The sequence below is a fragment of the Ictidomys tridecemlineatus genome, chromosome 5, assembly GCF_052094955.1.
Source record: "Ictidomys tridecemlineatus isolate mIctTri1 chromosome 5, mIctTri1.hap1, whole genome shotgun sequence".
In the NCBI taxonomy this organism is placed as follows: Eukaryota; Metazoa; Chordata; class Mammalia; order Rodentia; family Sciuridae; genus Ictidomys; species Ictidomys tridecemlineatus.
In genome coordinates, this window is record NC_135481.1 from 96,863,557 (window position 1) to 96,891,295 (window position 27,739).

The 27,739-nt window shown below is 40.8% G+C and overlaps 2 protein-coding genes and 1 long non-coding RNA gene across 8 annotated transcripts in view; 2 read left to right on the plus strand and 1 right to left on the minus strand.

The window, feature by feature from the left end:
- The window catches only part of Lin52 (lin-52 DREAM MuvB core complex component), a 108,205-nt gene extending 90,211 nt beyond the window's left edge, over positions 1 to 17,994 (plus strand). For 5 of the 6 annotated variants that reach the window (XM_078050539.1, XM_005321230.5, XM_021723768.3 and 2 more), the window contains one exon: positions 16,126 to 17,994. In XM_078050539.1, coding sequence (XP_077906665.1) covers positions 16,126 to 16,137 — 12 coding nt within the window. In that variant the 3' untranslated portion in view covers positions 16,138 to 17,994. Of the gene's footprint in view, positions 1 to 4,288; positions 4,390 to 16,125 lie in introns of all 6 variants that reach the window. The other variant, XM_078050540.1, reaches the window with a different exon arrangement.
- Positions 1 to 27,739, minus strand: part of LOC144377889 (uncharacterized) — a 70,297-nt gene that overhangs the window by 11,840 nt on the left and 30,718 nt on the right. The gene's annotated exons all lie outside the window — the stretch shown is intronic.
- On the plus strand, positions 19,853 to 27,248 carry LOC120886573 (uncharacterized). The gene is made up of 2 exons (XR_005729608.2): positions 19,853 to 20,433; positions 20,856 to 27,248. It is a non-coding gene; the product is annotated as an uncharacterized LOC120886573 (long non-coding RNA).

The following is a 27,739-nucleotide window of genomic DNA, read 5'->3' on the forward strand; positions in this document are numbered from 1 at the left end:
TAGTTTAACGATTGTGAATTGAGCTGCTATAAACATTGAGGTAGCTGTGTCACTGTAGCATGCTGATTTTAAGTCCTTTGAATATAAACTGAGGAGTGGGATGACTAAGTCAAATTGTGGTTCCATTCCAAGTTTTCTGAGGAATCTCCATACTGCTTTCCATAGTGGTTGCTCCAATTTGCAGTCTCATCAGCAATGTATAAATGTACCTTTTTCCCTATATCCTTGCAACATTTATTGTTGCTTGTATTCTTAATGATTGCCTCTGTGGTGAGATGGAATCTCAGTGTAGTTTTGATTTGCATTTCTCTCATTGAGAGAGATGTTGAACATTTTTTTCATACATTTGTCAAACGATTGTATTTCTTCTGTGAAGTGCCTAGCCCTTTTTATTTTTTATTTTGAGACAGTTCTCACTAAATTGTTTAGGGCTTCACTAAGTTGCTAAGGCTGACTTTGAACTTGAGATCCTTCTGCCTCAGCCTCCTGAGTCTCTGGGATTACGGGTGTGCACTATCATGTCTGGCTTCATTACTCTTTTTAGTTCACAGTTGCCCCAACTTTAGTAGACTATCCTTCAAGTTGGCTCCTGTGTTTTTTAATATGACCCTACTAATCTTTGATAACTTCCTTGCTTTCAGGCATGTCAGGGTATCCCTGGTCGTTTACTTCTCCAGACTTGAAGTCTCAACCATTTCTCCAAAGAAACCTGGTTCCTTTTAGTGGAATTTAGGTACTAATAGTATTCATTATTATTCAACAGTCATGAACAAAGTTGGTAAATACAAGTTTTTTTGAAAAAGGAAATAGAAATTCAACATTCCTACCTATAGTACATCCAGTTAAAATTAAAGATGTCAAGGCATTTTCATTTAATATATGATTTTATAATGATCTCTTTTATGCTGAAAATCTTGGTTCCTAATAACTTACATAATTATTTGCTTTAACCTACAGTAAAAGTAGCTTCAAAAGAATTTATTATGTCTAATCAGACTGCTGGATACAGTTTAAAGTTTCTCTATGTTTCTTTTTCTTTTTTTGTTTTTGGTGGCTGGGGATTGAACCAAGGGCCCTGTGCATGCAGGCACTCTACCAACTGAGCTAGATCTCCACCCCCTCCATCCCGTATTTCTTATATATTCTCGGAATATATACTTTCAGGGATATGTATGACTATACATATAGTTTTAATATGTCTTTTAAAATTTGTCCTGTGCAGTTAGGCCAAACTTTATAGATTTAGTTACTTCTGCTAATTTCAAATTTTAAGGATTGATTATTTCTACTTAATGAGGTTTTTTGGAGGGTGGGGTGTTATTGGAGATTCAACTCAGGGGCACTCAACCACTGAGCCATATCCCCAGCTCTGTTTTGATTTTATTTAGAGACAGGGTCTCACTGAGTTGCTCAGCGCCTCACTGTTGCTGAGGCTAGCTCTGAACTCTCAATCCTTCTACCTCAGTCTCACAAGCTGCTGAGATTACAGGCATGCACCACCTCACCTGGCTGGATTTTGTTTTTTAATATATGAAATATTTACATGGTATTCCAAAGTAAAAACTAAAAGAAAAGCTCTTGCCCTTTCTCCTCTGCTTTCCCTCCCCTGGATAACCCTTTTTATTAGTTAATACTAAACTGTATCTTTTCATTGTTTCTTTCTGAAAATAAACCTAAATATACATTTTTTTTTTATTTTCCACATCCAAAAGTGTAGGTAAATTAAGGTAACACACCATGTGTACTCTCCTATACCGTGTTTTTTTCATTTAACAATATGTTCTGGAGATCTCGCTGTGGCAATATATGATATTCTTCATTTCTTTTTACAGATGAACAGTATTCCATAATGAGGTTATTCTCTAGTTTATTCAACCGGTTCCCTCCTAATTATTGGACATTTGGGTTGTTTATAATTTTCAGTTATTACAAATATTACTGAAATGAGTGGGCATGTGAATATCCTAAAGGGAAATTGCTGGCTCAAAGAATAAAATACATATGTAGTTTTACTTGGGGGGGAAAAAACTTACATATATAGTGTCTAATTAAGAATTGAAAAGGTATATATGCCACATTTTTTTAATCCATTCATCCTTTGAAGGGCATCTAGGTTGGCTCCACAGTCTTGCTATTGTGAATTGTGGCTATGTCTCTGTAGTATGCTATTTTTAGGTCCTTTGGGTATAGTCCAAGAAGAGGAATAGCTGGGTCAAATAGTGGGTTTTGCAGAAAATAAAAATAAATAAATAAAATTCCCAGTTTTCCAAAGAGTCTTCATACTGCTTTTCAAATTGGCTGCACCAATTTTCAGTCCCACCAGCAGTGGTATTAATGTACCTTTTTCCGCCGCATCCTCCCCAGCACTTGTGGCATATATACACAATGGAATATTATTCGACACTAGAAAATAATAAGATCATGGCATTTTCAGGGAAATGGATGGCATTAGAGCAAATTATGCTAAGTGAAGTTAGCCAATCCCAAAAAAACAAATGCTGAATGTCTTCTCTGATATAAGGGGGGTGACTCAAAATGGGGAAGAGAAGAAGAGCATGGAAAGAAGATTATCTCCACATAGGGAAGAGGGGTGGGAGGGAAAGGAAGGGAGAAAGGGAATTGCATGGAAGGTGGAAGGAGACCCTCATTGTTATACAAAATACATGTATGAAGATGTGAGGGGGAAAAAAAAAGAATAGCTATACCCTAGATTAGGTAGAGAGAAGTGATGGGAGGGGAGAGGAGGTGTTGGGGAGATAGGAAGGATAGTAGAATGAAACAGACATTATTACTACTGTGTGTATATATGTGAATGCATGACCAATGTTATTCTGCAACCTGTATACTCAGAAAAATGAGATGTTATATCCTATCTGATTCAAATGTATGCTATGTCAAGGTCATTGTGCTGTCATGTGTAACAAATTTTAAAAAATAATTGAAAAGGAGGGCTGGGGCTGTAGCTCAGTGGTGAAGCACTTGCCTTGCACCATATAAAAAATAAATAAAGGTATTGTGTCCATCTATGACTAAAAATATTTTTTAGAAAATAAAATTAAATTTAAAAAAGAATTGAAAATGAAGCAGAGTTCTCTTTCCTCATGAATAATTTATTTCTATATAACATAAAATATATGTAAAATATACACACATAAATAAATAGATGGTTAATCGACCACAACTATATGCTTGATGTTTTTCTCTAGGGTACAGCAAGAGATTCTACAGAACTTCATGGTGCATGAAATTAACAAAGTTAACTTCAAATTTTATAAGTGCTATAAAGGAAGTAAATGTGTTGATGTAAAAGAGAGTAACTGAAAAGGGTGCACTTTAGTTAGGATGGTTGGGAAAGGCCTTTTGAGAGGGGACATTTGAGCTGAGACAAGAAGGATAAAAAAGATTAATACCACTATTTATTGACTTCCCTGCTCTTTTTTTTTTTTAATATATTACCTTGTTTAATCTCACAAGGCTGCAAAGTCTTTTACAGTTCCATTTTACAGCCGAGGAAACTGAGGCTCAGGAAGGTAAATTACTTGCTCATGGTCTTGAGGTCTGGAATTTGAAACAAATTGAGGCCTAACTCCAAAGCCAGATAGATAAATCCTTTTCACTGTACTGCATTGACTTTCTTAACCAGGGAGGAAGGCAGAGAATATTGAGTTAATAGAGTAAATGGTTTAGACTCTTGTTTTAACCTGGCAGAAATAATTACATATCTGTTTTTTTTCTTTTAAAGCACTGTTCATATTTATTACTGGATGATTACAAATTGGAAATATAGATACTTTATAAGCTTGTTGTATACAACAATAGAAACTGGGGGCAGTGGCACACACCTGTAAATCCTAGCAACTTGGAGGTTGCTACAGGAGACTGTCCTCAAACTTGCAATCCTTCTGCCCCAGCCTCTTTAGTCTATTTCTAGCCTTTTAAGAATATATGTCTTCTTGGGCTGGGGATATAGCTCAGTTAGTAGAGTACATGCACAAGGTCCTGGGTTCAAAACCAGCACCAAAAAAAAAAAAATAGTGCCTTCTAAGAAATCTTTATTTATTTTGCAAATATTTGTTAAATTCTGTATGTGAGGTACTTTACAAATGTCTGTTGAATTAACTTTAGTAAATGATATAACATTGTACTGGGTTCTGTAAATACCCATGAAGTTAGTATTAAGGGGAATCTTTTTTCCTTATACCAACACTTATTAAGTACTTAAATGTATTTAAATGTATTTTAAGTCTCATATAACCCTGTAAGGTAAATATTGGCCCCCTTTTTACAGATGAAGGATCTGAGGCACAGAGAAGCTACATAATTTACCTGAGATCACCATCTAATCAGCAGTGGATTTTGACCTAAAGTTTACATCCTACACAAGCAAAGGTTTTCTATCATAAATATCAAAAATCTCATGTCAAACAAGAAAATAGTTTACAGGGAAATATTATTATATTCTTTCTTACTAGCATTTTAAATTAAATCCAAAATATTGTCTAATGAACCATGTGTGAAGATTCACAGACATTTTCTTTGGTTCTTAAACTAAACTGTCACTGGAGGGGGTCTGAAGAGGGAGACATTAACTCAGGACAACGGGGTCCTTGATGTGTGTGACAGAAAAGAATTTCAGCATGTATTAGCTATTGAGACATAGATTTATTTAGGAAAGAAAGGGAGTGCACATTCAAAGGAGAGTGCTGGCTATCTTGAAGAATGAGAAGCACTCTTGGGATCTCGGCTCCTTCTTTTTAAAGGAGACTAGAGGAGGGTAGCATGGGAAGGTATGTGGGGATCCCCTCAGTTTGGTGGTCACAAGATGGTTTATGGTGGTGTGGCAGTTCTCAGGGTCCTAAGGTTGATGTCTTCTTCATTATCTAATCAATAGATGATGCTGAGAAAGTACCCTATATTATAGTTTTCTAGGAAAGTCCCCAATTATACAGGTTACTTTTCTAAATTTATCCTTTTATTTGTATTAATGGGCCAGTTAACAGTGTACAGGGCAATTTTCATAAATGGGTGAATTTCTAGTGCAAGTAAAGATTTATAAATTTTCCAGAAATTTGGGGATGTCATGCCAGGGAAAGATAACTGGCTAGGGGAGAGAAGGTATGAAGAAATTGAGCACAAAGCTTTCATATTAAAGTTAGTCTTTCTTCCTTTTGTCTCCTTTCTATTTTTTTAATTTTTTCTCTGTACTACCTCAGAACTAGCTGCAATTAAAAACCCAGGTTCTAATTTCATAAACAAGGCCACCCTTAGCAATATTAAAATAAAATAATATTATAACCTGTCTCAAAGAAAAATTCTCCAGTAACCATAGGCATGCTTGTGGCATGAAGATAGCATCTTAAATCTCTATGCAAGTCATACACAAAGTGTTATTGCGATGGAAAAATAGTGGCGTGAATAATACCTGCTCACAGCCCAAGATACTTGGTGTATCTTGGGCCTCAGTGTTGAATTTTGCAATTTCATGAGTAAGATTTGTATTTTAAGTTCTGTATTTCTGTGCATTCCACTTGATGTCAAATCTGTATTCTTAGGTTGTAGGGTTCCATTAAAAAAATAAATAATCTCAGCCCCTCCTTCCTCCCCCCTCCCCCCCACACTCATTTTGTATAATATGGTAATGATATCACCGTAGCAGTAATTACGGGTCATCTTCATTTCTTTCATCTCTGCCTGTTCTGATGGCTTCATTCCTTTGACGGAAAAGATTTGGCTCTGGGTGCTATGATTATTTTGTTAAGCGTTATTCGAATAGACAGGAGTGAGAGAAATTAATCAATCCAAATGCAATTAGCATCATGTTTAACCCAGTGATGGACGTCTCAAGGTGAAACAGCCAGGGGAGTTTCAGACATTATTATTCAATCCAGTGGTTCTTATCTAAATTATAATCAAGAGAGGTTTTTATTGGCTTCTCAGTGTGAAGATGTAACTCTTTCCCTGCCCTGGGGGTCAAGAAGGTTGGTCCTTCATTCTCCCTAGACTCAAGCTGCTGCCAGCACCTGGAAGTAGAATGGACCTAGAGGGAAAGTTGTCTTAATATCCTTTGAAATGATTGTTTTGAGAGTAGAATCTGACTTCTGGATAATCTTCTAATGTGGGGCAAAATGTTTCATATAAAGTCATTTTGACTAGCTTTTATAACTTAATCTTACCTGATAGATTACTATTATTATTCTCACTTTATGGATCTGGGTTTTAAGACTTTGTGAAGTTGCTAACCTTTGGTCTTAAGTGTTTCACCAGGATGTGATACTATGTAGAGGCCGTGAAGCATGAATGTTCTGCACAGATTTATGAGTACTAAATAAAACTTCTAGCCCACAGAGCATTAATACATTGCTTTGATCTCATTGTCTTTCACTCAATTGAGTTTTACCCTCAAAAAAGGAACCAAATTGAGACTCTGAAACAGGCCCCCAAGGCCCTCAAAAAGGAAACAAATTACAAATAAGCTTTTAGCTCTTATTTCTTGAACACAGATCTTTGAAGTTTTTTGTTATTTTGGTTTGTATTTTAGTAGGCAGAAGGATGATAAGAAAGATTACATATTTGAAATCTAGTCTTGCTTTACTCTTAAAAGAGGGAAGGGAAAGGAGAGTTGATGGAGAAACACAGGCTTTCTCCTGAATACAGCATTTTTCAAATGCCTGACAATTAAGATTCCTCTACTTCTGCCTTCAATCTTCAGGCATCATGGCTGACACTTCCCATATTTTATGTTCCTGCTTGATGCTTTGTATTCTGAAAATAAATCTGTTGGCTGGATATTTCTGTCCTTTTTTTTTTTCGTTATGAAAAGCCATTAAAATTATTTTCCATATTGGAACTGTCCACATTTGTTTATCTGCACATTGAGTCCTGATTTTTCTTTATAATACTGCTTCTTGGATAAAACATTCTCAGGAATTGGGCCTTATTGAGATTTGGAAATTTTAAAAAAAAAGGGGGGGTTTAATATAAAATTTTCTCTAAAGTCACTGGAGAAACCAGTGTTCTTAGCAACTGTCACAAAGTCAAGACACCCAATAGAAAGAATCTGGAAAGTATGCTCCCAAAAAGATTTTTTTTTTTTTTTGAGAATTCTTAGGATGAAGTTTTGATTGTCTGTGATAGTTTGGTCACAAGATGAGTATCCAGGCTTTGCTTTTCTCAGTTGTATAGAGACACTATACACTATTTCATTTTGGAATGTTTATGCCCAAAGAACTTCAGACCAAAATCTCAGAGCTTGTCTTAGTCAGCCTTTTTGCTGCTATGACTAAAAAACCTGATCAGAACAATTGAGGAGGAGGAAAAGTTTATTTGTGGACTCATGGTTTCAGAAGATCAGTCCATAAATAGCCAGCTCCATTCCACAAGGCTCAGTGCAAGGCTGAACATCATGGCGGAAGAGTGTGGCAGAGTGAAGAAGCTCACATGATGATCAGACAGCAGACAGACAGACTCTTCACACCAGATACAAAATATGTATCTCAAAGGTACACCTCAATGACCCACCTCTTCCAGCCACACCCTACCTGCCTTCAATCACCACTCAATTAATCCCATCAGGGGATTGATTCACTGATTGGGTTAAGGTTCTCATGACCTAATCATTTCTTCCTCATTGTCTCATGCATGAGCTTTTGGGGGACACCTCACATCCAAACCATAACAGGGCTTTTTTTCTGACCTTCAAGTGCCACTTTTATATATTTTAAAGAAAAGCAAGATTTCCACCAAAGACTCACTTGTGGCCACTTTCCCTAATGGATGCTTGAATGGTCATTGGACCTTAGTACCTGGTGAGGGCCATCAAGTATCCCAATGCATTGTGACTCTAAGAGACTCCTCCTCATCCAGTGGCACTGTGCTCAGTTCCCAGCTCCTTCTGCTTGTGACTGTGGCACCAGAACCAGCTGCTCTCATATTGGAGGCAATCAGAAGTGTTTAGTCCTTGACTTGAATTATCAGTCACTTAGTGGTCCTTTCTGGGCAAAGATCTGACATTGAACTCAGAGAAGAATTTCAGTCTGGCAGGCTGTCTTGGAACTGCTTTGCTTTTTGCCAGCACTGTCCCATAGTATCAGGAAAACTTTCCACTTTTGTGTGGGACAGAAATCAGCATTATAAATCACATTGGTTTCTTTTCATTCTCTAATGTTCCAAAATACTGTTAACAACTAGCTCACCTCAAAGCAAAATGGCTTTAGGAATAGTCTGTTTCTACTGAAAGCATATCTTTGAATTTACTTTAATCTTTCTAATATCTTGTACATAGTGGGCACTCTGTTTGACTTCACTGAACAATCTTTTTATGCTTCTCTTATGCACAGCACACATTGGTGACTGACTGATTGATCCCTCTTGTCATAGCTGCACAGTGCAATCAAGGACCAAAGGAGTAATTTTTTTAAGAGTCAAAACTATAAATATGAGGCTGGAGTTGTAGCTCAGTGGTAGAGTGCTTGCCTAGCATGGGTGAGGCACTGAGTTCAATTCTCAGCACCACATATAAATAAATAAAATAAACGTCCTTTAACAACTTTTAAAAAAACTATAAATATAACAAATGGCATCATTTCTATAAGACATCTTCTGTGAAGCTAATTAAATAAATAGCTTTTTAGCACATTGATATAAACTAACCAGGATTTTGTGTATTTCTTTTGCTTGGGAGTAACTGCCTCTCACTACAGCAGAGTAGTTTTTTGTTTGTTCATGTTACCTAATGTTTGTTTAGTTTAGGTAGAAGCAGATGGTAATAGATAGTTAACTAAGGATTAATGATATCCGCTGACGAGGAACCTCCTTGAGCACCTATTTCTCCAGGATTGGGCTAGCCCATTCTTAGGTTTGGGGAGATTGTCAAATGGATCCCAGGGTGTAGCTGGAACCTTCCTTTTGAGATTCTTGAGGTTAGCCACAAACTTATGTCAAGATCACCAGCAGCCAAGTGCTTGGAGATTGTTCGCTCTTCCAACAAGGATTAATACCCCAGAGTATGTTACCCAGATGTGACACATTTGTGTTACCATTTATTTTGCATTTTTTAGATCTTTTTTAAAAAATAAATAGTCCAGGAAAGGAATTCAGACAGAAGAGAGTGGTGTTATTAGTGTGAAGGTGGCAGGGCAGGATAGTTGCCTGGTACAGTCCAAGATTAAGAATACGCCATTCAGTAAACTAATGAAAGCTCATTGTTTTTTTTTTTTTTTTTTTATTGGTTGTTCAAATCATTACAAGGCTCTTGACATATCATATTTCAAACATTAGTTTCAAGTGAGTTATGAACTCCCATTTTTACCCCAAATACAGATTGCAGAATCACATCGGTTACACATACACATTTTTACATAATGCCAAACTAGTAACTGTTGTATTCTGCTATCTTTCCTATCCTCTACTATCCCCCCTCCCCCCCATTTCTCTTTTTATCCCGTCTACTGTAATTCGTTTCTCTCCTTGTTTTTTTTCCCCCTTTCCCCTCACAACCTCTTATATGTAGTTTTTTATAACAATGAGAGTCTCTTTCCATTTCCATGCAATTCCCCTTTTCTCTCCCTTTCCCTCCCACCTCGTGTCTCTGTTTAATGTTAATATTTTCTTCCTGCTCTTCCTCCCTACTCTATTCTTAGTTGCTCTCATTATATCAAAGAAGACATCTGGTATTTGTTTTTTAGGGATTGGCTAGCTTCACTAAGCATAATCTGTTCTAGTGCCATCCATTTCCCTGCGAATTCCATGATTTTGTCATTTTTTAATGCAGAATAATACTCCATGGTGTATAAATGCCACATTTTTTTAATCCATTCATCCATTGAAGGGCATCTGGGTTGGTTCCACAGTCTAGCTATTGTGAATTGTGCTGCTGTGAACATCGATGTGGCAGTATCCCTGTAGTACGCTCTTTTAAGGTCTTCAGGGAATAGTCCTAGAAGGGCAATAGCTGGATCAAATGTTGGTTCCATTCCCAGCTTTCCCAGGAATCTCCATACTGCTTTCCAAATTGGTCGAACCAATTTGCAGTCCCACCAGCAATGTACAAGAGTACCCTTTTCCCCACATCCTCGCCAGCACTTGTTGTTGTTTGACTTCCTAATGGCTGCCAATCTTACTGGAGTGAGATGGTATCTTAGGGTGGTTTTGATTTGCATTTCTCTGACTGCTAGAGAAGGTGAGCATTTTTTCATGTACTTGTTGATTGATTGTATGTCCTCCTCTGAGAAGTGTCTGTTCAGGTCATTGGCCCATTTGTTGATTGGGTTATTTGTTGTCTTATTGTCTAATTTTTTGAGTTCTTTGTATACTCTGGATATTAGGGCTCTATCTGAAGTGTGAGGGGTAAATATTTGTTCCCATGATGTAGGCTCCCTATTTACTTCTCTTATTGTTTCTCTTGCTGTGAAAAAACTTTTTAGTTTAAGTAAGTCCCATTTGTTGATTCTTGCCATTAACTCTTGTGCTATGGTGAAAGCTCATTGTTAACAACAGGGCGTATCAATAAGGCAGATCAAATTCCAGTTTGATGGGTGACCGATTAATGAAACTGACACACCTGCACAGTTAGAAATGGAATTTGAAGATACCATTAATGTGTTCCAACAGCAGACAGGAGATATCTGCCAAGAAGGGAACCTGTTATTTACTCCAGAACTCTGTTCCCATAGACCAAGAATACATTTCCTTAGAAAACTACAAGTTGGTCTCATGTCATCCTGACAGTGTAGGTTTCTCTATTCTTTCATTTTCCTCTTCCTCATTCCTTTATTGTATGTAAAGGGACAAAACATATGCACAAACATACTGCCTTTGTTTTTGTTTTTGTTTTTCAACTAAATGGCCATGGTATGGTTTGATCAATTTCAAATGGAGATGGAATGAGAGAAAAATACTGATTCTGAGAAAATATCCCCTTTCTAGTGACATGCTTATTCAGCTATCTTTATAGTCCCTTAGGTTATTTTATTATCATCATTTAACAAAAAACAGCAAATCTTCGCATACCTGTTCCATCCGAGAAATCTTAGGTTTTTCATTCCTCATTGTAAAATCAAGGATAGTTTTATAACTTTTTTTTATACAGCTGCTATATATAGGACATTGTCTTTAGGTATGATTACTCTAAAAGAAATGAATCCTAGGGCTGGGATTGTGGCTCAGCTGTAGAGCGCTCGCCTAGCACAGGCGGGACCCAGGTTTGATCCTCAGCACCACATAAAAATAAAGACATTGTATTAAAAAAAAAAAGAAAGAAAGAAATGAATCCTAGATTGTTTTCAAACTTCTTGTTGGAAATGAAAGACCTGGCGACCAGAAGCTAGCATTTACCAAAAGTCTAGCGGACATTGATATTGATCCCGCCTTGAACAGACAAGGAAACTGAAGTTTGAAAAGATAACCTGGAGACTTGCCAAGGGTCAGGGTAGGAGATGAAGTTAAAATCCAGGCTTGTCCACTGCCAAGAGCCCTGCCCTTTACAATATTATGCTGTCTTCTTTGTTTCCTGGTCACTCATAGCAAGAGTCTCCTGAAAACAGCTTGTTGTTACTCTTCCAGATAGGAGAAAACCAGTCAAAGTAACTCTTCTCCACCTTGCAGATGTTTTTAATTAGATTGTAGCACAGAAATATTTAAAGTGGTTTGAAATTAAACACCAAACATTATATGAGTTTTTTCCACTTCATTAAAAAGTTACTTGGTCTTTACATTGTTCTGTTGAGTGGAATTTTATCAAGCAATTGCCTCAAAGTTATAATCTGGAAAATCTTTCTATAATGAAACCCATATGTCATAGACGAAAGGTACAAAGCCCTGGCAGAGAGGGCTGTCTCGAGAGAGATTCTGCACCCAATCTCGTTAACCAGGGTGCTTCTGGTAATCCCTCATCCCCTCACTGGTGAGAAATCAATCTGTACCACTGAATCTTTTTCAACCAGCCACCAGAAAATTTACTGCAGAGAAGGCAGTTTGGGGGTAGTCATTGTGGAAAGGGAGCCAGAGGCAAGGCTAAATACAGGATGGCGGAATTGGAGAGTCTCAAGAAGAGATTATATTAAACCTGCACCACCTTCAGAAAGAGCAGGCTGGAGTCCTCCCTTCAGCCCTGACCTCTCTGAGTAGACCCATGTATTTACAGCTGCCACGAACCTGACAGCCCTAGAGAAACTACGAAGGGGGTAATAGAAACAGCATAAACCTGGAAGTTGATTGTAGTTTAGCCATTTGCTGCCTTTTGATGTGTACAAGTGGTCATCTCTCCACTCAGAGCAATTCATGTGTTAACCCTGTAGTGACAGTCTCTGTTGTGACTTACTCAGTTTGCGATCTGTATTGTATACTACATAGGAAGGCCTATAAATCACCATCTGGCATGGCATCCTGCTTCTCTTGTGCACAGCACACATCGTAGAGGCTGATGACTAGTGAGTTCTTCATGGCCTAGTTACTAGAGTGGTAGCAAAGTTGCCTTCCTGTTCAACCTGGTAATCCTGGAGAATCCATCCAGAACAGATAGTAGTTAACAAGTTTCACTAGTTTTAGATTGTTGCTTTTTTTTTTTCTGGGAATGGAACCCAGGGCCTCATGGATGCTAGGCAAGTTCTCTACCACTGAGCTACATCCCCAGCTTCTGGGATTGTTTTCTATATGTTATGTTGTAGCCCTGAGGGTAGTAGAGGAAACACAGCAAAGATCAGAGGAACTAGAAGTGCCAAGTTCAAGAACGTGTGATCTTACCCTGGCCATTCATGCCAGAGTAAACCAACCTATAATGTCTAGGAAGAATTGGGGAGGGTCCTAGGCAGAGAGAAACAAATACATTGCTCTCCTCTATAAACAGGCAGTAGCCATCTCTATAAAGGTTTTTTTCCCCAAAAGAGATTTGAAATCCTTGGTGGAAATGTTTCAGTAAAATACATTTAGATATAAAACCCTCCTTGAAGCGGGGCGGGGAGGGGGGGGAGAAAGAGAGAATGTAGACAAGCAATATAGAATAGTAGCAGAAGGCTGTCTCCCTATTCCTAATGGGATTTTGTAGCAGCATGTGTGAGTTTGTTTCAGAAGTCAAAAATGAACAGATGTTGGTATAAATTACCTCTGTGTCTGATGTCTTGCAAATTAAAAGCGCGGTTGGCATCACTAAACAATTTCAGTAGGTTTTGGGGGGGTTCGGTGAGCGGGCGGTGATTACTATAGCAGGTCGCTAAGAATCTACACTGCAGCAGAGCAGGAGAGCAAGGATAAAGAAAAAAGGAATAAAATAAGGGCTATGCGAATTAATCAGAAATGTTAACATCTCTGATGACAAGTGAACAGGAGGGCACATGCTCTGGAGCAGCCCCTGACCCACAGCAATTTCTCTGTGCACAAAAAGGGGTTGGTGCTTAGGCGCTGATTTATAAGGCACAGCCCTCTTTTAGGGAGCGGCTGTGTCACACATTCGTATATCTCCTATATGGGACTGGCAAGAAGGGAAACTTTCTCCCCTCCCATGTAGAAGATGATGTCTTTTGAATTACTTCTACTTTTACGGTGGTTTTCTGCAGCTCTGTATACTTGGATTAGGTTGAAGGGGGAGGAATGATTGAGTGGAAAAGGGGTTGTTAAAAAGGACTGGTTAAATTCAAGGAGAGCTTGCAACTGAGACACTACAGAATCTCCTCTTTTTTTTTCTTTTCTTTTAAACCCTTTGATTCCTCAGATAATTGAGTCTTTTTAATTCTGTGTCTTAAAATATTGGTCATTTTTTCATGGGAAGAAACAGTAAGGAATTGGGGGTCCGAAGTATAGCAGGCAGAAGTCACACTGTAAGGTCAGGGCAGTACTTGTAGGATTAGGGTTTGGGACTAGGATGTCTTCTCATCAGAATTCTGATTCACCACTGTCTTGTTTCCACAGCACCTGCTTCTAGCTGTGTCACAGGATCATTTGATAACTGTAAACATTTAAAGCCCTTAATAAGTACTTGAGAACAGATGGGTAACTTATCCAGTAGAAATAAACAATGCCCAAAAGTATAAGCAAACTCCTGTAGGATAAGATTGAGGGAAAAGATTCCAAGGAATGGGGTTTTTAAGATTGTTAGTCCCCCTTATCACAATCTTTCATTCATTCCCTCAGAAAATACTGCATGTATGAGAACTTACTTACTCACCTCTGAGAAGGATTGTGTTAATGATTGCCATTATACCAAGTATGTTCATTGTTAATATCTAAGAGAAGAGAAGGGCAGGTGGCAGTAACATTACCCATCTTACAGATGAAGAAAGCAAGGCTCAGAGATAATGTCCAAGCCAAGTTGTCATCCAGCTACTAAGTGCTAGCACTAAAACTTAAACTGAGCTCAAATCCTGTGGTCTCTGGAAGAAGCCCCATGCTGCTTCCCATAGGCAAGAGAGTAGTTGATTGGATTTCCTCTGGAATATGTTAGCCCTTGACCCCTGACTCTCCTTTAATTTGGCATTACTTCCATCAAGGGAAATTATTTTTCTTGCCAAATAAGCAAGGTACATTCAAAAAGACTCCCACAGTGGAGAAGCTGGAACACCAAGGGCCACTAACTAGTCTTGGTATTTGTGTAAAGGAAGAAAAATTAACATTTGTGTTCCTATTAAGTTCTAGTTCTTTTGTATGTTACCATTCATTTATCCAGCTAGCATTTATTCAGCAAATACAAGGTCTAGCACTTAACAGTCTCTGTCCTCGGTTCTTATATTTTAGTAGAAGAAGACATACATAAACAAGTTTTTGTGTGCAAGTCCTATGGGAACTTTGAATGTATAGTTTGGTATAAATCCATCAAGGAATGAGGAGGTCGGTTTGATTTGGGGCAGGGTGGCATGGTGGGCACATGAGGCAAGACCCAGCACTAGGGCTTCCACTCCTAGCTAACATAATCTCCTTTCCCTTTGTTGGAGCTCAGGTACTAGTAAAAGCTAGGAGGTGGATAGATAGAAGTTACCCAAAGCCTCCCTGTGATGACAGTTTGTATTATGCAAAAAAGTGATTTCTTCATTGTACAAATAAACAAGCAACTGGCAGCCCACTCATCCAGCACTATTTTCTCTGGACTTTGGAAAGAAGGCCAGGGTGAAGGCACTTCTCATTCCTGCAGGTGCCTCCCTAGCCATCTCACTTCTTTGGCCAGGATGGAGCCATATTTTTGGGAGGCCACAGGCCAAGCCTTCCCTGGGCCTACTGCAGGGTTTCAGAAGACTTCTGGCCTCCAGGGCCAGCCATCAGAAACTTTGAGAATTGTTAAAAAATGACCTTGTGGGATGGGGATGGGAGTGTTTTACTGTGTATGCTTGTTGAGCATTTGCTTGACAGAGCTAAAAATGGGTTTTCTGAAGTGGTCCTTGTAATCGAGAGATGTTTTGCTTTCATTTTGGAACCTTATATGTAGGAAAGTAGCTGTATAAAACCACTGGTAACTACAGCAGTCAAAGATTGATGGTGCTGAAAGTCAGAGAAAGACACATAAACCTTGCCTGGCTATATTAAATACCTAAGGACTGACAATGCCGAGAGAGAGAAGACCAAAGCTCCATAAACCGCACTTTATTATTCCTATCCCCAGATGAACTGTACTGAGGGAATATAAACCCTGTAACATTACATCGTGGGGACAACCACTGCCGAGATGGGGTAAATGATCTCTGATTTTGATTGGAGATTATAGATGTCTACAGATCAACAACCCAGAGAAGATCTTATCTTGATTGGATTTTAGCCTCCAAAGAAAACCCCCATGAGATAGTGAACATGGATGTTAGGTTAGATTCTTCAGAAAGATAGGTAGGTAGGTAGGTAGGTAGGTAGATAGATAGATAGATAGATAAAAAAGGAAATTCCCTGGTGATTTTTTTTTTTTAAGGATGATGTTAGTCTTCCCTAGTTAGCCTGTACCATATAACAACTGCCAACTTCAGAATCTCTCTCCAGTTTTACTTGTCAATAACAGTTTAGTTTTTCCCCATTTAGGAAGTTGGTGATGATTGAATGTGTTGTGGTAGCAACTTGATATACAGTTTAAACCAACCTGCATTTTTAAGTTAAATCTTCCTAGATCTTTCTTTCACATTTTAGATTTTCATTGATCTTTCGTTTGCTTTATGATTCCAGCCAGAGAGATGACACGGGGGAAATTCCTCAACATTCTAGAGAAGCCCAAGAAGTAGCAGCAGCTTGTGGACAGCTTGTGGACAGGTGTCCTGGGGACTCTTCCCTGTACAGCTCTGACAATGCACACCTCGCTTTTCCTCGGGAGAGGCCAGAGGCTGTACCTCAGGACTGCCCCTCTGCCTTGCTCCTGGCACTCTGCATCTCTAAGGAGATTTGGTGGCAAGAGAAGAATCTGCTCTACTCAAGGATCATTGCAGTTACTCCATCAGCTTCTTAGCCTGGGATATTGGTAACACCAGAGATCCTATCAATCTTAAAGGTCAAAGTCATGCTTTTTCATTTCTGGATATGGTTCAGGAGCCCCAGGATCTTCTAGTTGATTTGATTCCGTGATGGTAAAGTCACCTGTGACACATTGATTGGATGGGTTCTTTTGAGTTGAACTGGATCTTTTAGGAAGTATTTATGATATGAGACAGAGACCAAGTAGGTTCTGGATCAGACCATGCAGCCTGACCATGAACTCTCCAGTACATAATAGGTTCCAAAATTATCCAGCTGGAAAAACCAGAATCTTCTTGAAATTTTACCTCTGTTTTTTAAATTCTATACCTTTTGTTATAGTCCTATCCTCCAATGCTGCCCATTCCCCACCTCCCAGGTCTGACTCTTGGCAAGGGAATCCCTGAGTAGTGAGTCCCTCCTGGAATTAGCTTATGGAGTGAAAGGTCCATAATAGGTCACATTAGGATATAGACCTCAAGGCCAATATGAAGATGACATCAGGATTTTGGAGTTCTAGTTAATCTGTTACAGATTTAAGTGAAGGAGTCAGTATGGCCTGATAGATAGGAAAGGGGCATGATTTATGGGGGTTGCCATTTGATTGAAAACTAGAATCCTAATTAACCTAGTTGGTGCTATGGGATAGCGGCAATGTTTTATCCACCTTAGCTCCCTCATGGCATATATGAGATACTTCACAAAAACACACACACACCTGAAAGAGGAGAATTTCCTCACTTAAATACAGCTTTCTGATGTTTTGAGAGGTGCATGGGGTGTCCTAAATTTCATGGAAAGAATATTCCTGTAGAAATGATCTGAGGGAGTTTGGACACAGGAGAAGTTGCGGTCAAAGTTTGTGGTCTTGAATGTCTGCTAACACACAACACTCTTCAATTTAATGGCTGGTCTTTTAGCCATTTTATGACATTTGTGCTTATTTCCCATGCTAGAATTAACATTAGGTTTTACTCTCATTTGTGTCACTTGACCATCCATGTCATCTACTTTTTTTGCAGGGGTAGGGAGGACAGTTGAGCACAAGACACAAATGGCAAGCGGGGAAAGGAGAGCATTCTATTGCTCCTCAGGAGGGTCAGTTGTAGAGACTTTGATTTTAAGTTTATGACTGATATTTCTTGATCTCCCTAAATTCGGTTGAAGAGCTTGTGCGCATGTGTGTACCATTAATGTCAAATTTTTTCTTTGCTCTGTTTTTGAGAGTTGATAATATCAGGCACTTTTACATGTTTGGGGAAATTAAGAAGTATATGGAGAATACTGGGATACCTCCCCCAAACCAACTCAAGTCTGTAACCGGAAGCCAGGTAGTTGGTTTTCTGATCTGCTTTGGCCTCCTTCTTTTACTGTCATCTTATTCACCAGCACTTAATGTAAGTAGATGTTTTAGAATTGCGATATTTATTGGTTTTGTAATTGTCATCCTTAGAAATGTTAATGATGTATTTTTATATTGATAATATAAATTTATGTACAGTGTTTGTGTGTATATTTCAAGATGTTAGAGGATTGTACTTTGTATATGATGTTTTCTGTGTCTTCCTAATAAATATGTCCCTTTTATAGGAGAGTGAGTTTTTTCTCAAAGGGCCAAGATGCATATTTAAAGCATAGATTTCATCAGAAGGTACAACTGTAGAGACAGAGAGCCTACATATCTTCCCCTTTCATATCCTATAGGGTGGTTTGGGCTTTATAATTGTCCACTTGTTTTCCCAGTTTCCATCTGTCCTACCAGCCATCATCCACTCCTAGACGATGGCTGGTAGGACATCTGTGCTTCTTGTCGGAGCACCTGGAAACCTGTGGCACCTCCCTGGGTCTGCTGATAAAGTGTGGATTGCTCCACCCAGCATGATAAGAATTTGCATGTAACCCTAATCCACCCTCCAGCTTGGTTTCTTCCTCTCCCCTGTGTCAAGTCTGTTCCAGATCCCCGCTGCAGTGCCTTTGCCCATGCCATTGAGTTTCTGGGAAGTCTTGCTTCCATTTTGTTGTTATTCTGTTCAACCTGTTATTCCTATAAACCCCTAATGACCCAGCTGGAAATGATCCTTCCCCCCCACTTCCTACAACACTTAGGTGTGCCTTTCCTCTGGCTCCCAGGGCATTCCATCCTGTGTCTAAGTGATCTGAAGACAGGCCTGACTGTCCTGCCAAGTCATAAGCTCCTCCAGGTTGTGACTGTCTCCTACATATCTGGTTCTTTGAAGTGGAATTCAAAAGCTGTTTGCAGACTTCCAGTTAAATATGATGGATTGAAAAGAAATATTTTCTCTGCTGCCCACTAAAATTCTTAGCATGAGTTCCTTTTCAATTCTATTCCAGACCTAGAGAAGAGAGAGTACACATTTTTCTCCCCCCAAAAGAGAGAGTACACATTGCTGTCACCCATTGATAGCTGGCCTGCCCTAGATCAAATATTGCCCTTCTAGAGAAAGCATTTTCTTTTAAGGAAAGAAAATTGTTAGAGCAATTCATAAGATACTCCTAAAAGTTCAAAAAGATATTAATTGTGCTAATATCAGAACACTATCACTAATTTATCTTTTTGTTATTATAAAAGATATATATCATATACATATTCTTTTAAGGAACTGGGGATCGAACTCAGTGTCCTCTCCCACTGAGCTACAACCCCAGCCCTTTTTATTTTATTTTCAGACAGTGTCTTGCTAAGTTGTTGAGACTGGCCTCAAACTTGAGATTCTCCTACCCTAACTTCCTGAGTTGCTGGAATTATAGGTGTTAATCATTATTGTTATCATAGGTTTTAAATAGATACTTCTGACAGTTCTGCCATATTGGCTCTCTAGCCTCTGGAGTCACCCAAATTATGACAGTGAAAATGGAGCAGGTGAAGTCATTCCATTGTCCCTATAGCTTTGGAAGTATGTTTGGACCTCCATAGGGACTTTGTAATGAAGTGAAGAAATTTCATTTATCAGTGGGATGCTTCCATTCTGTTTCCTCCAGGATCAAGGCATCACAGGAAGATGAACAGAGTAGAATGTGAGGACATGAACAGGTGGGCCAAGGCGGATCGTCCCAAGAATCAAATAACATTGTTTCTCAACAGTGCTCAACTCTGCCTACCTCTATTATCAAGCATTTGGTTATATTCTCCATTTCTGTTTTTTTCATCCTTTGAGAACTACAAGACTGACTGACTTCTGGGCTCAGCAGTGAAAACCTGTAATCCCAGCAACTTGGGAAGCTGATGGATTGCAAATTCAAGGTCAGCCTCAACAACTTAGCAAGACCCTTCTCAAAATGAAAAGTAAAAAGGGCTTGAGACGTAGCTCAGTGGTAGAGCCCTTGCTTATCATGCACAGGGCCCTGGGTTCAATCACCAGTACTACCAAAAAAATTGAATTAACAACAAGAAAAAAAAACTATCTGCTCCCTGCATGGGCTTCATTTTACCACAGAGCCTTATAATCCTTGTTCCCAGAGAATGGGCAAGCAATGGGCTCTCCAAGGTCAGTTCCTATGTTCTGATTGGCCTGTAACCAGCTTTTTTATCTTTTTAGGCTTTGGGTATTTTGAGTGTGTGTCCTTGACTCTGCCTAAAGAGGCCACTGGCCTTCCCACCCTCTGTCCCACACTTTTTCTTCTAGACAGGGCAGTTGGGGACTTCAGGTGGCACCAGGTGCAACCGTGAGGCTCCTAGTTGGCGAGAGAGCTGGCAGAGCCTGTTAATTAGCACAGGAACACCCTGATGCTCCATTAGCTGGGCCAGGCATTCGGAACCTTCCCCTCCTGGGGGCCCCTTCCTCCTAATGAGAGCTGGGAGAAGGGCCCTCACAAAACACTGCCTCAGAATAATATTCCGCTTTGTCCCCACTAGTAACCAGGGCTGACAGGATCACTCTGTCCATTTCTCTTCTAATTAGCACAATTCCAGCAAGGCCTGAGCCAGCAAATGGAGAAAAGCGATCAAAAGCGATCGGACAACCGTACCGAATCACAAACACAAAGAGGGCCATTCCCCGTAATTAGGTGAGACAATTCCTCAGTCTTTTCTCGGCTGGAGTTTGCCGCTAAGACTCTTGCTGTTTGGGTCCCAGCAACACAAGTTACATGTCTCCCTGGGACACTAATAAGCCCTAAATTGTCTTCCGCTTCACACAACTCTAACCAGAAGACAGATGCAGGGTGTGGGGCAGGGGAAGCAGCCCAGGAAGGGGATGGGGGACAAGATCTCTAAGCAACCAGCTGCTGTAAGGTTCCGTGACTCCAAGAAGCAGACACGGGACTGTGGGCTCAAAAGAAGAGCTGGCCCAGGCACAGCCTAGGCCCTATCCCTGGGGCTGGAGCCTAAAGCCCTTAGAATACTGACCCTGGGGGAAGTCCACTCATTCCCAGCCATTTGCCTTGCTCTGTCTATCCTCATTTGGCCTCTTTGCCACCCCTCCACACAGGTGGCATCGTGGGCAGCTGTAACCATTGCTGGAGTTCCTCTGCAGCTTTCTGAACAACTGCAGCTTCCATGACAAGGAGCACCAACCCTCAAAGAGCTCATGACCTGCAAGGGGCACCCACTGCCACTCTCACCCCACTTTCATTTCAAGCCCCGTCACCTTCATGTCTCTCTGCCTCTTCTGCAGCCCTATTCTCTCTCCTGGATGATTCCTGGCTTTTAAAACAGAAAAGTGGCCCATCAGCTGCCAAGGCCAGAAGCCCCAACTGGCCACACTCCATGTGACTCAGAGGTTGGCCACTTAATGAACAAACAGCCCCAGGATTGCAGCCCATTACAGGGATTACTTGGGGCAATGCAGTAACAAACTTGGTCATAACCAGGGACAAAGGAATGCAGGGGAGAGTGGCAGTTGGGATCGCAATTAAACTCAAGCTCTGAGCAGAACTGGCTCGCACATATTTTTATCCTTATCTTGCCCTCTGCTTTCTGTCAATCTCTACCTGATGCTTTTGAAAGTGACCTCAAGGAAACAATTATGTAGAATCCAAGGAGCCCAAAACTCAAGTCATCAGAGTTGCTTTGTTGTCTTTCCATCTTTTTTGAGACACAGTTAATAGAAAGATTTAACTTGGTCCAAATTTGCTCAGACTCCTACAGCTTCTCTGGTTATAAACAGAACTGTAGTTGGCACATAAGTGCTTAAAAAGAATTCATTGAAAGATGGAAGTATGCCTCAATATTCAGTGTTATAGCCAGTTATCCATGTAAGGACAATGATAGCTGGGTTTCCGAGAGAGGTAGGGATGAGCTTGTACAAATCACTGCTTTCTCAGCCTCAATTTCCTCAGGAACTTTTGTACTTTAAAAGAGACAGCCCAGGCACTGGGGTTGTGGCTCGGTGGTAGAGCGCTTGCCTAGCATGTATGAGGCACTGGGTTTGATCCTCAGCATCGCATAAAAATAAATTGTAAAAATTAAGGTGTTGTGGATAAACACATAGACTTAAAAGTCAGGCTTCCAGGGTCCAAATCCTGCTTATGCCATCTACTGGCTATGCAACTTGGTTTGCCCACTTACAAAGTGGTTCCAGTAATAGCCCCTAATTCCTATAGTAGTTGTAGAGATTCAGTGGGTACTTGCAAAGTGTGAGAACAGCGCATCACACACTTTATCTGTTATATGACTGCTTGATGGGTGTATCTATAAATAGTTAGACTTGATGTAGTCTGTAATTTTATTATATTCATATTTGTGAAAAATTAATAATAATAACCCTATAGGGAAAATATGGTAACCTTTGGTTACTTGAAATTGTTTTTTTTAAAGCTTTATTTTTATTTTTTTATATATATATATTTTTGGTTTAGGTGGATACAATATCTTTATTTTATTTTTATTTTGTGCTGAGAATCAAACCCAGTGCCTCATGCATGCTAGGCGAATGCACTACCACTTGAGCCACATCCCCAGCCCCGGTTACTTGAAATTGTTAAGCAGCTGGGCACAGTGGCACACACCTATAATCCCATCGACTCAGGAGGTTGAGGCAGGATTGTGAGTTCAAAGCCAGCCTCAGCAACTTATCAAAGCCCTAAGAATTCAATGAGACTCTGTCTCTAAATAAAATGTTTTAAAAAAAGGGGGGGGGGCTGGGGATGTGGCTCAGGCGGTAGCACGTTCACCTGGCGTGTGTGCGGCCTGGGTTCAATCCTCAGTACCACATACAAACAAAGTGTCCGCCGATAATTAAAAAAATAAATATTAAAATTCTCTCTCTCTCTCTCTCTCTCTCTCTCTCTCTCTCTCTCTCTCTCTTAAAAAAATTAAAAATTAAAAAAAATTAAATTAAATTAAAAAAGGCTGGGGCCAGATATGGTAGCACACACCTGTAATCCCAGTGGCTTGGAGGCTGAAACAGGAGGATCATGAAGTGAGTTCAAAGCCAGCCTCAGCAACAGCGAGGCTCTAAGCAACTCAGTGAGACCCTGTCTTTAAATAAAATACAAAATAGGGCTGGAGATGTGGCTCAGTGGTCGAGTCCCCCTGAGTTCAAAACCCGGCACCAAAAAAGTAAAAATAAAACTAGTGGCTCAGAGGTAGCCTAGCACGTGCAAGGTGCTGGGTTTGATCCTCAGCACCAGGTAAACATAAATAAAGTAAAGGTATTGTGTCCAACTACAACTAAGAAGAGATTACTCCATGCCAGCATCGATACCTTTGTGACTGCAGACAATGTCACTAAAGACCATTTGTTGCTGCTAAGCAAGGAAGAGGGAAAGCTTTTCTTTGTGACATTGGCATGTTTCTGAGCTGATACTGGACTTAACCGTGAGCTTCAAATCATTGCACTTTGCTGGGTTTTATAGTCCTGATATTTTCTGAGCCTCTGTGCTATCCTGCAACTGCCCAGAAACACACTTTCTGCTTATTCTGTCCCCCCTCCCACCAGCCCTTCCACATTCCTCCAGATGCTTCTCTGTGGCGTGAGTTGGTCAGGTCTTCACTACATTCCTGGGCTGAGCTGGGTCTACTCTAGCCTCAGCTCCCCTGAGAGCCCCTGGAGACCAGCCTGTCCTCATTCTGCAACCTTCAGCCTCGGGGTCAAATGAAGTCAAAGGTCACTCCCTGGGCCTTGCTGAATGCAGCCAAGCCCCAGGAGCCACGGTGGCGGGCGAGCAGCTTCACACAAAGGAGCAGCTACGAAGAGTCAAGTTGGAAAAGTCACCGACTTGAGGCCAAGTGGAAATGAGAAGCTCTGGCTGTGGCTGCCAGGGAACCCTGGGGGCAGGGCCACAAGGGGCTCCACCAGAAATGGTCTCTTCAGAATGAAGTGGCTTGAAGGAAGGCCAGCTCCCCAGAGCTGCTTTACCCTGGTCTCCTGCTCCCCACCACCTGTGTCTACTGCTATCCAAGACAGAAAGACCCAAGACCCTTCAGGTAGGCTATCAAGGAAATTATGGCTCATTCACTTGGTGAAGTATCAGATAGTAACTTAATATGTTTGCAAAGAAGGTAAAATATCAGAAAAAAATGATTTTGTCATGAGGGTAAGTGAAAATAGCAAGATATAAAATTATAAAGACAGCAGGCTCTCCAATTTGTAGGGGAAAAAAATGGAAGGAAGTAGACCAAGGTCATAATAGTGCTTTCTAGCTTGGAAGATTGTGGGTCATTTTTACAGCCTCTGTTGCTTTTATAATACAGGGAGAAAAAAAGCCTCTGGAGGTGTATGCAAAGACCCCGTGTATAACTCAGCCTGTGAACATGCACATGCATGCACGCACAGTTCACCAATAACCTGTGTGCGTGACACAGGTGATGACATTTGTTCTTAGATATTGCAAATGTCTATGTCTGCAAACCCCATATTTACTGAGCTCCTACTAAGCCTCAGCTGTGCCCTAGACTTCACAGGCATGTAGAGAAAAACCACTTGTTCCCTAATCACAGCAGTTGCCACCCCTCCTCACATTTCATCCACAGAGCCTTTGCCCAGGGATAGAAAAATGTCAGTCAACGTTGCAAAATCGCCATCTTGCCTCTTAGTCCATCCCTACTCTGAGAAAAGTATCTCACCAAATTTTGCTACAGAATCTGAAGGCTGAATTTCCCTAGCTCTTAGGCATGAATAACATTCCTTCAGATGTGTTTGAGAGTCTCCTCACCATCTTCCTGCTCGCCCTCCCCTTCCCAATTGGGAGAGAAGAAGATGAGGGTCAAGGGGAGGAATGGGTCAGGGGAGAGTCTGGAATTATGTTTTCATCACAGACAGCAATCGAAGCAAGAAAGGGAGAGAAGCAAAAATGTGCATTTCAGCTGGCCAAGGTGGCTCACGCCTGTAATCCCAGCCACTTGGGAGGCTGAGGCAGGAGGATTGTGAGTTCAGAGCCAGCCTCAGCAACTTAGGTTCCAAGCAACTCAGCGAGACCCTGCTCCTAAATAAAATTAAAAAGGGGCTGGGGACCTGGAGATGTGGCTCAGTGGTTAAGTGCCCCTGGGTTCAATCCTTGGTACCAACCTTATATGACGGAGCCCATGTAAGTCTCAACTTCACCGGAGATGAGTATGTATGTATGTAAAGTCGGTTTCCCTCCAAGATGAGACACATATTCAAGGAGTTGATAGAGAAGACAGAAAAGCTCCAGAACCAGATGACGTTAGAAAATAGCAGAGGAGAATGGATCTTGTCCTGAGAAGTGACTTGACCACACCAGCCCCAGGTACCTGGAACACAGTCCCAAGCATCTGCCTAGGCCTAGGAGGGGCCTAAGGAGTTTTACCCCTCGTTTCCCTCATAAAACAGACAAAAATGAATAAAAATATGTGTCGTGATGAGTAAGAAAAATCCCAAGCCTGCCACACCTGCCCCTCCTCCCCCGTGTGAGCACTGGTTCTTTCTTATTTTCCACACAGGCACTACTTTCTTCCCGACTCAGGATAGCAAAACAACAGAGGGAAAATGGCAGCTGTGTACAGCCTTGAGTCCAGCTGGACCATCATGGTAGCTCTGGGGGTCCCAGCCAGATGAACTGGGCTGGCCAGATCAGATGAGGCTCTGAAGGAGGAAGAAATGCTCGAACAACAGCTAAAGCAGTTGCAACAACAGGACGATCGCGGGGCAGGCGACACTTCCCAACATCACCAAAGATTGATGCAAATTGGTTTGGTTCTGACCCTGTCACACCAGGAAGGATAATGATTCCAACAGCGACGGGCAAGGGAGGGGCACATGGTGGGGGCCGCGAGGATTGGTATCTCACTTCACATCTTCATTAATGATCTGAAAGACAGGGGTAAACAGCATGCTAATGAAACCTGCAGATGATTGGTGTTACAAACCCCAGAGAGGACAGGGAAATAGCACGCCAGACCCAGAGAGCTTAGAAATATGGGCCGGAGATTGTCAAATGAGATTCGTCCTAGGAAAATGAAAGCGGACATGTCAGGGAGGAAAGATGGAGGTGCCCCTGGGCAGGGGGGCCTGTGAACCTGGAAAGCAGATGGGTGGCAGGGTCAGGAGGTTGAGTAAGGGATAAGGTTTAGGGTGTGTGTCATTAGCCTATGTCAGCTCTTGGACCCCTCTGCAAGGCTGGGCCTTTGCCTTCTCAGCAATGAGCCATGCCTATTTGCTATTAAGCAAAAAAAATGCCACTTTGACCCATTTTACTAAAATGAAATGCAAGACACATTTAATATTTTTTACCCTCAATTATTGGGGATGGTATATTCAAGAGCAGAAGAAAGAAAAATTTCCCCATCTTCAGTGACTTCCCATCCAATAAACCTTTCTTGGAGGTATAACTCTTTCATACAAAGTACACAGATCTTAAGTGAACAGTTCAGTGATTATTTTTTTCCTTGAGCAAATCTGGCTTCACCTTGCCTCGCCTCGGTTTCCTCATCTGAACGAGTAGAGCAGCAGTACCTATTTCAATAGGTACTATGCTGTGAGAATTAGATGAGATGGAATAGTGAAGTCCCAGAACATAGTAAGCACTCAGATGTAGATCAATATTACTGTTTATTACCCTACAATTTATCCCCTAAGTATATAATTACCTTCTTAAACTTCCTGTCAGTGCATGGATGCTGGGTAAATCCTGTTTGATGGATTGATGGCAGTAGAATCCCCTTTTAATGTGAATACTTTTGTTCTTAGCCAACTCCGATCTCTTTTGAATGAAATCACTTTCTTCCAAATAAAACAAAAACAAGTAAAATCTTATATGAGGGAGTCCATTTGAAGACAGAATGTTCGGCCATGAATCTGCCAACCACACATGCATGCACTGTCTGATAAATCTTAGCCCAAAGGAAATGCCAGCCCAATGGCTAAGAACCCAACTTTTGAGTCCAATCTGGGTTTAGGGTGACTAATTGTCCCATTTGCTGTGAACCCAGGAATTCCCTGGGATGAGGGACTGTCTTACTAATGGAATAGCTAGTCACTCTACTTTGAACCCAGGTCCTGCTACATAATATGTTTGGGGTGTGGCATTATTGAACTTGGTTTTCTCTTCCATTAAAGAGGGAAAACAACCCTTTCTCCAGGTTGTTCTCCAGGATCAAGATTATGAGACACTCTTTTGGTAGTACTTAGCAAAGTCAGTACTAAGTACTACTGTTTAGTAATACTTAGCAAACACATAATAAATGTTCAGCAAACTAGTCTATAATGGAGGAAGTCAGACAGGCTGCCCTTATTGGGGGACAGGCTGGGAAAGAGCAGGGATAGAAGTGTTCCAGCAGAGAAATGCTTATCTTTGAAAATAACACTCCTAGACATCAACAGAAGTGTTTTTCTTAGCCCTATTTGTTATGTGAATAAAGCAAAGAGGAGAAAATAAATTTATTTTCATGGAGTTAGATAAAATAAATTTTAAAACCTTTAGTTGTTCCCTTCTTTGTACATACTCCACCTACAAAACAAAGGCTTCCTTCCGTTTTTCTGTGCTCCTTCCAGCCTCTGTTCACACAGACACTTGCTCTGTCATTGTCATGATGACCTTGATTTGAGGACCCTTTTGTGGTTCTTGGTTTGCTCTACCTCTTTCTTTTCTGATGTGAGCAACTCACTCCTCTGTAGCCATTGAGGCACATAACACCCCAAGAGGACTTTCAAAGCTGGTACCCTACTCCTTCCTCAAGGCCTTACTACTGTGAAGGTAGAGTTACCGAGTTTTTGAGACCTTCAAGAATACATAGTCTTGCCAGGCACCATGGGGCATGCCTGTTATCCCAGCAACTCGGGAGGCTAAGGCAGGAAGATCACAAGTTCAAGGCCAGCCTCAGCAACTTAGTGAGGCCCTAAGCAACTTTGTGAGACCCTGTCTCAAAATAAATAAAATAAAGGAGATATAGCTCAGTGGCAAAGCACCCCTG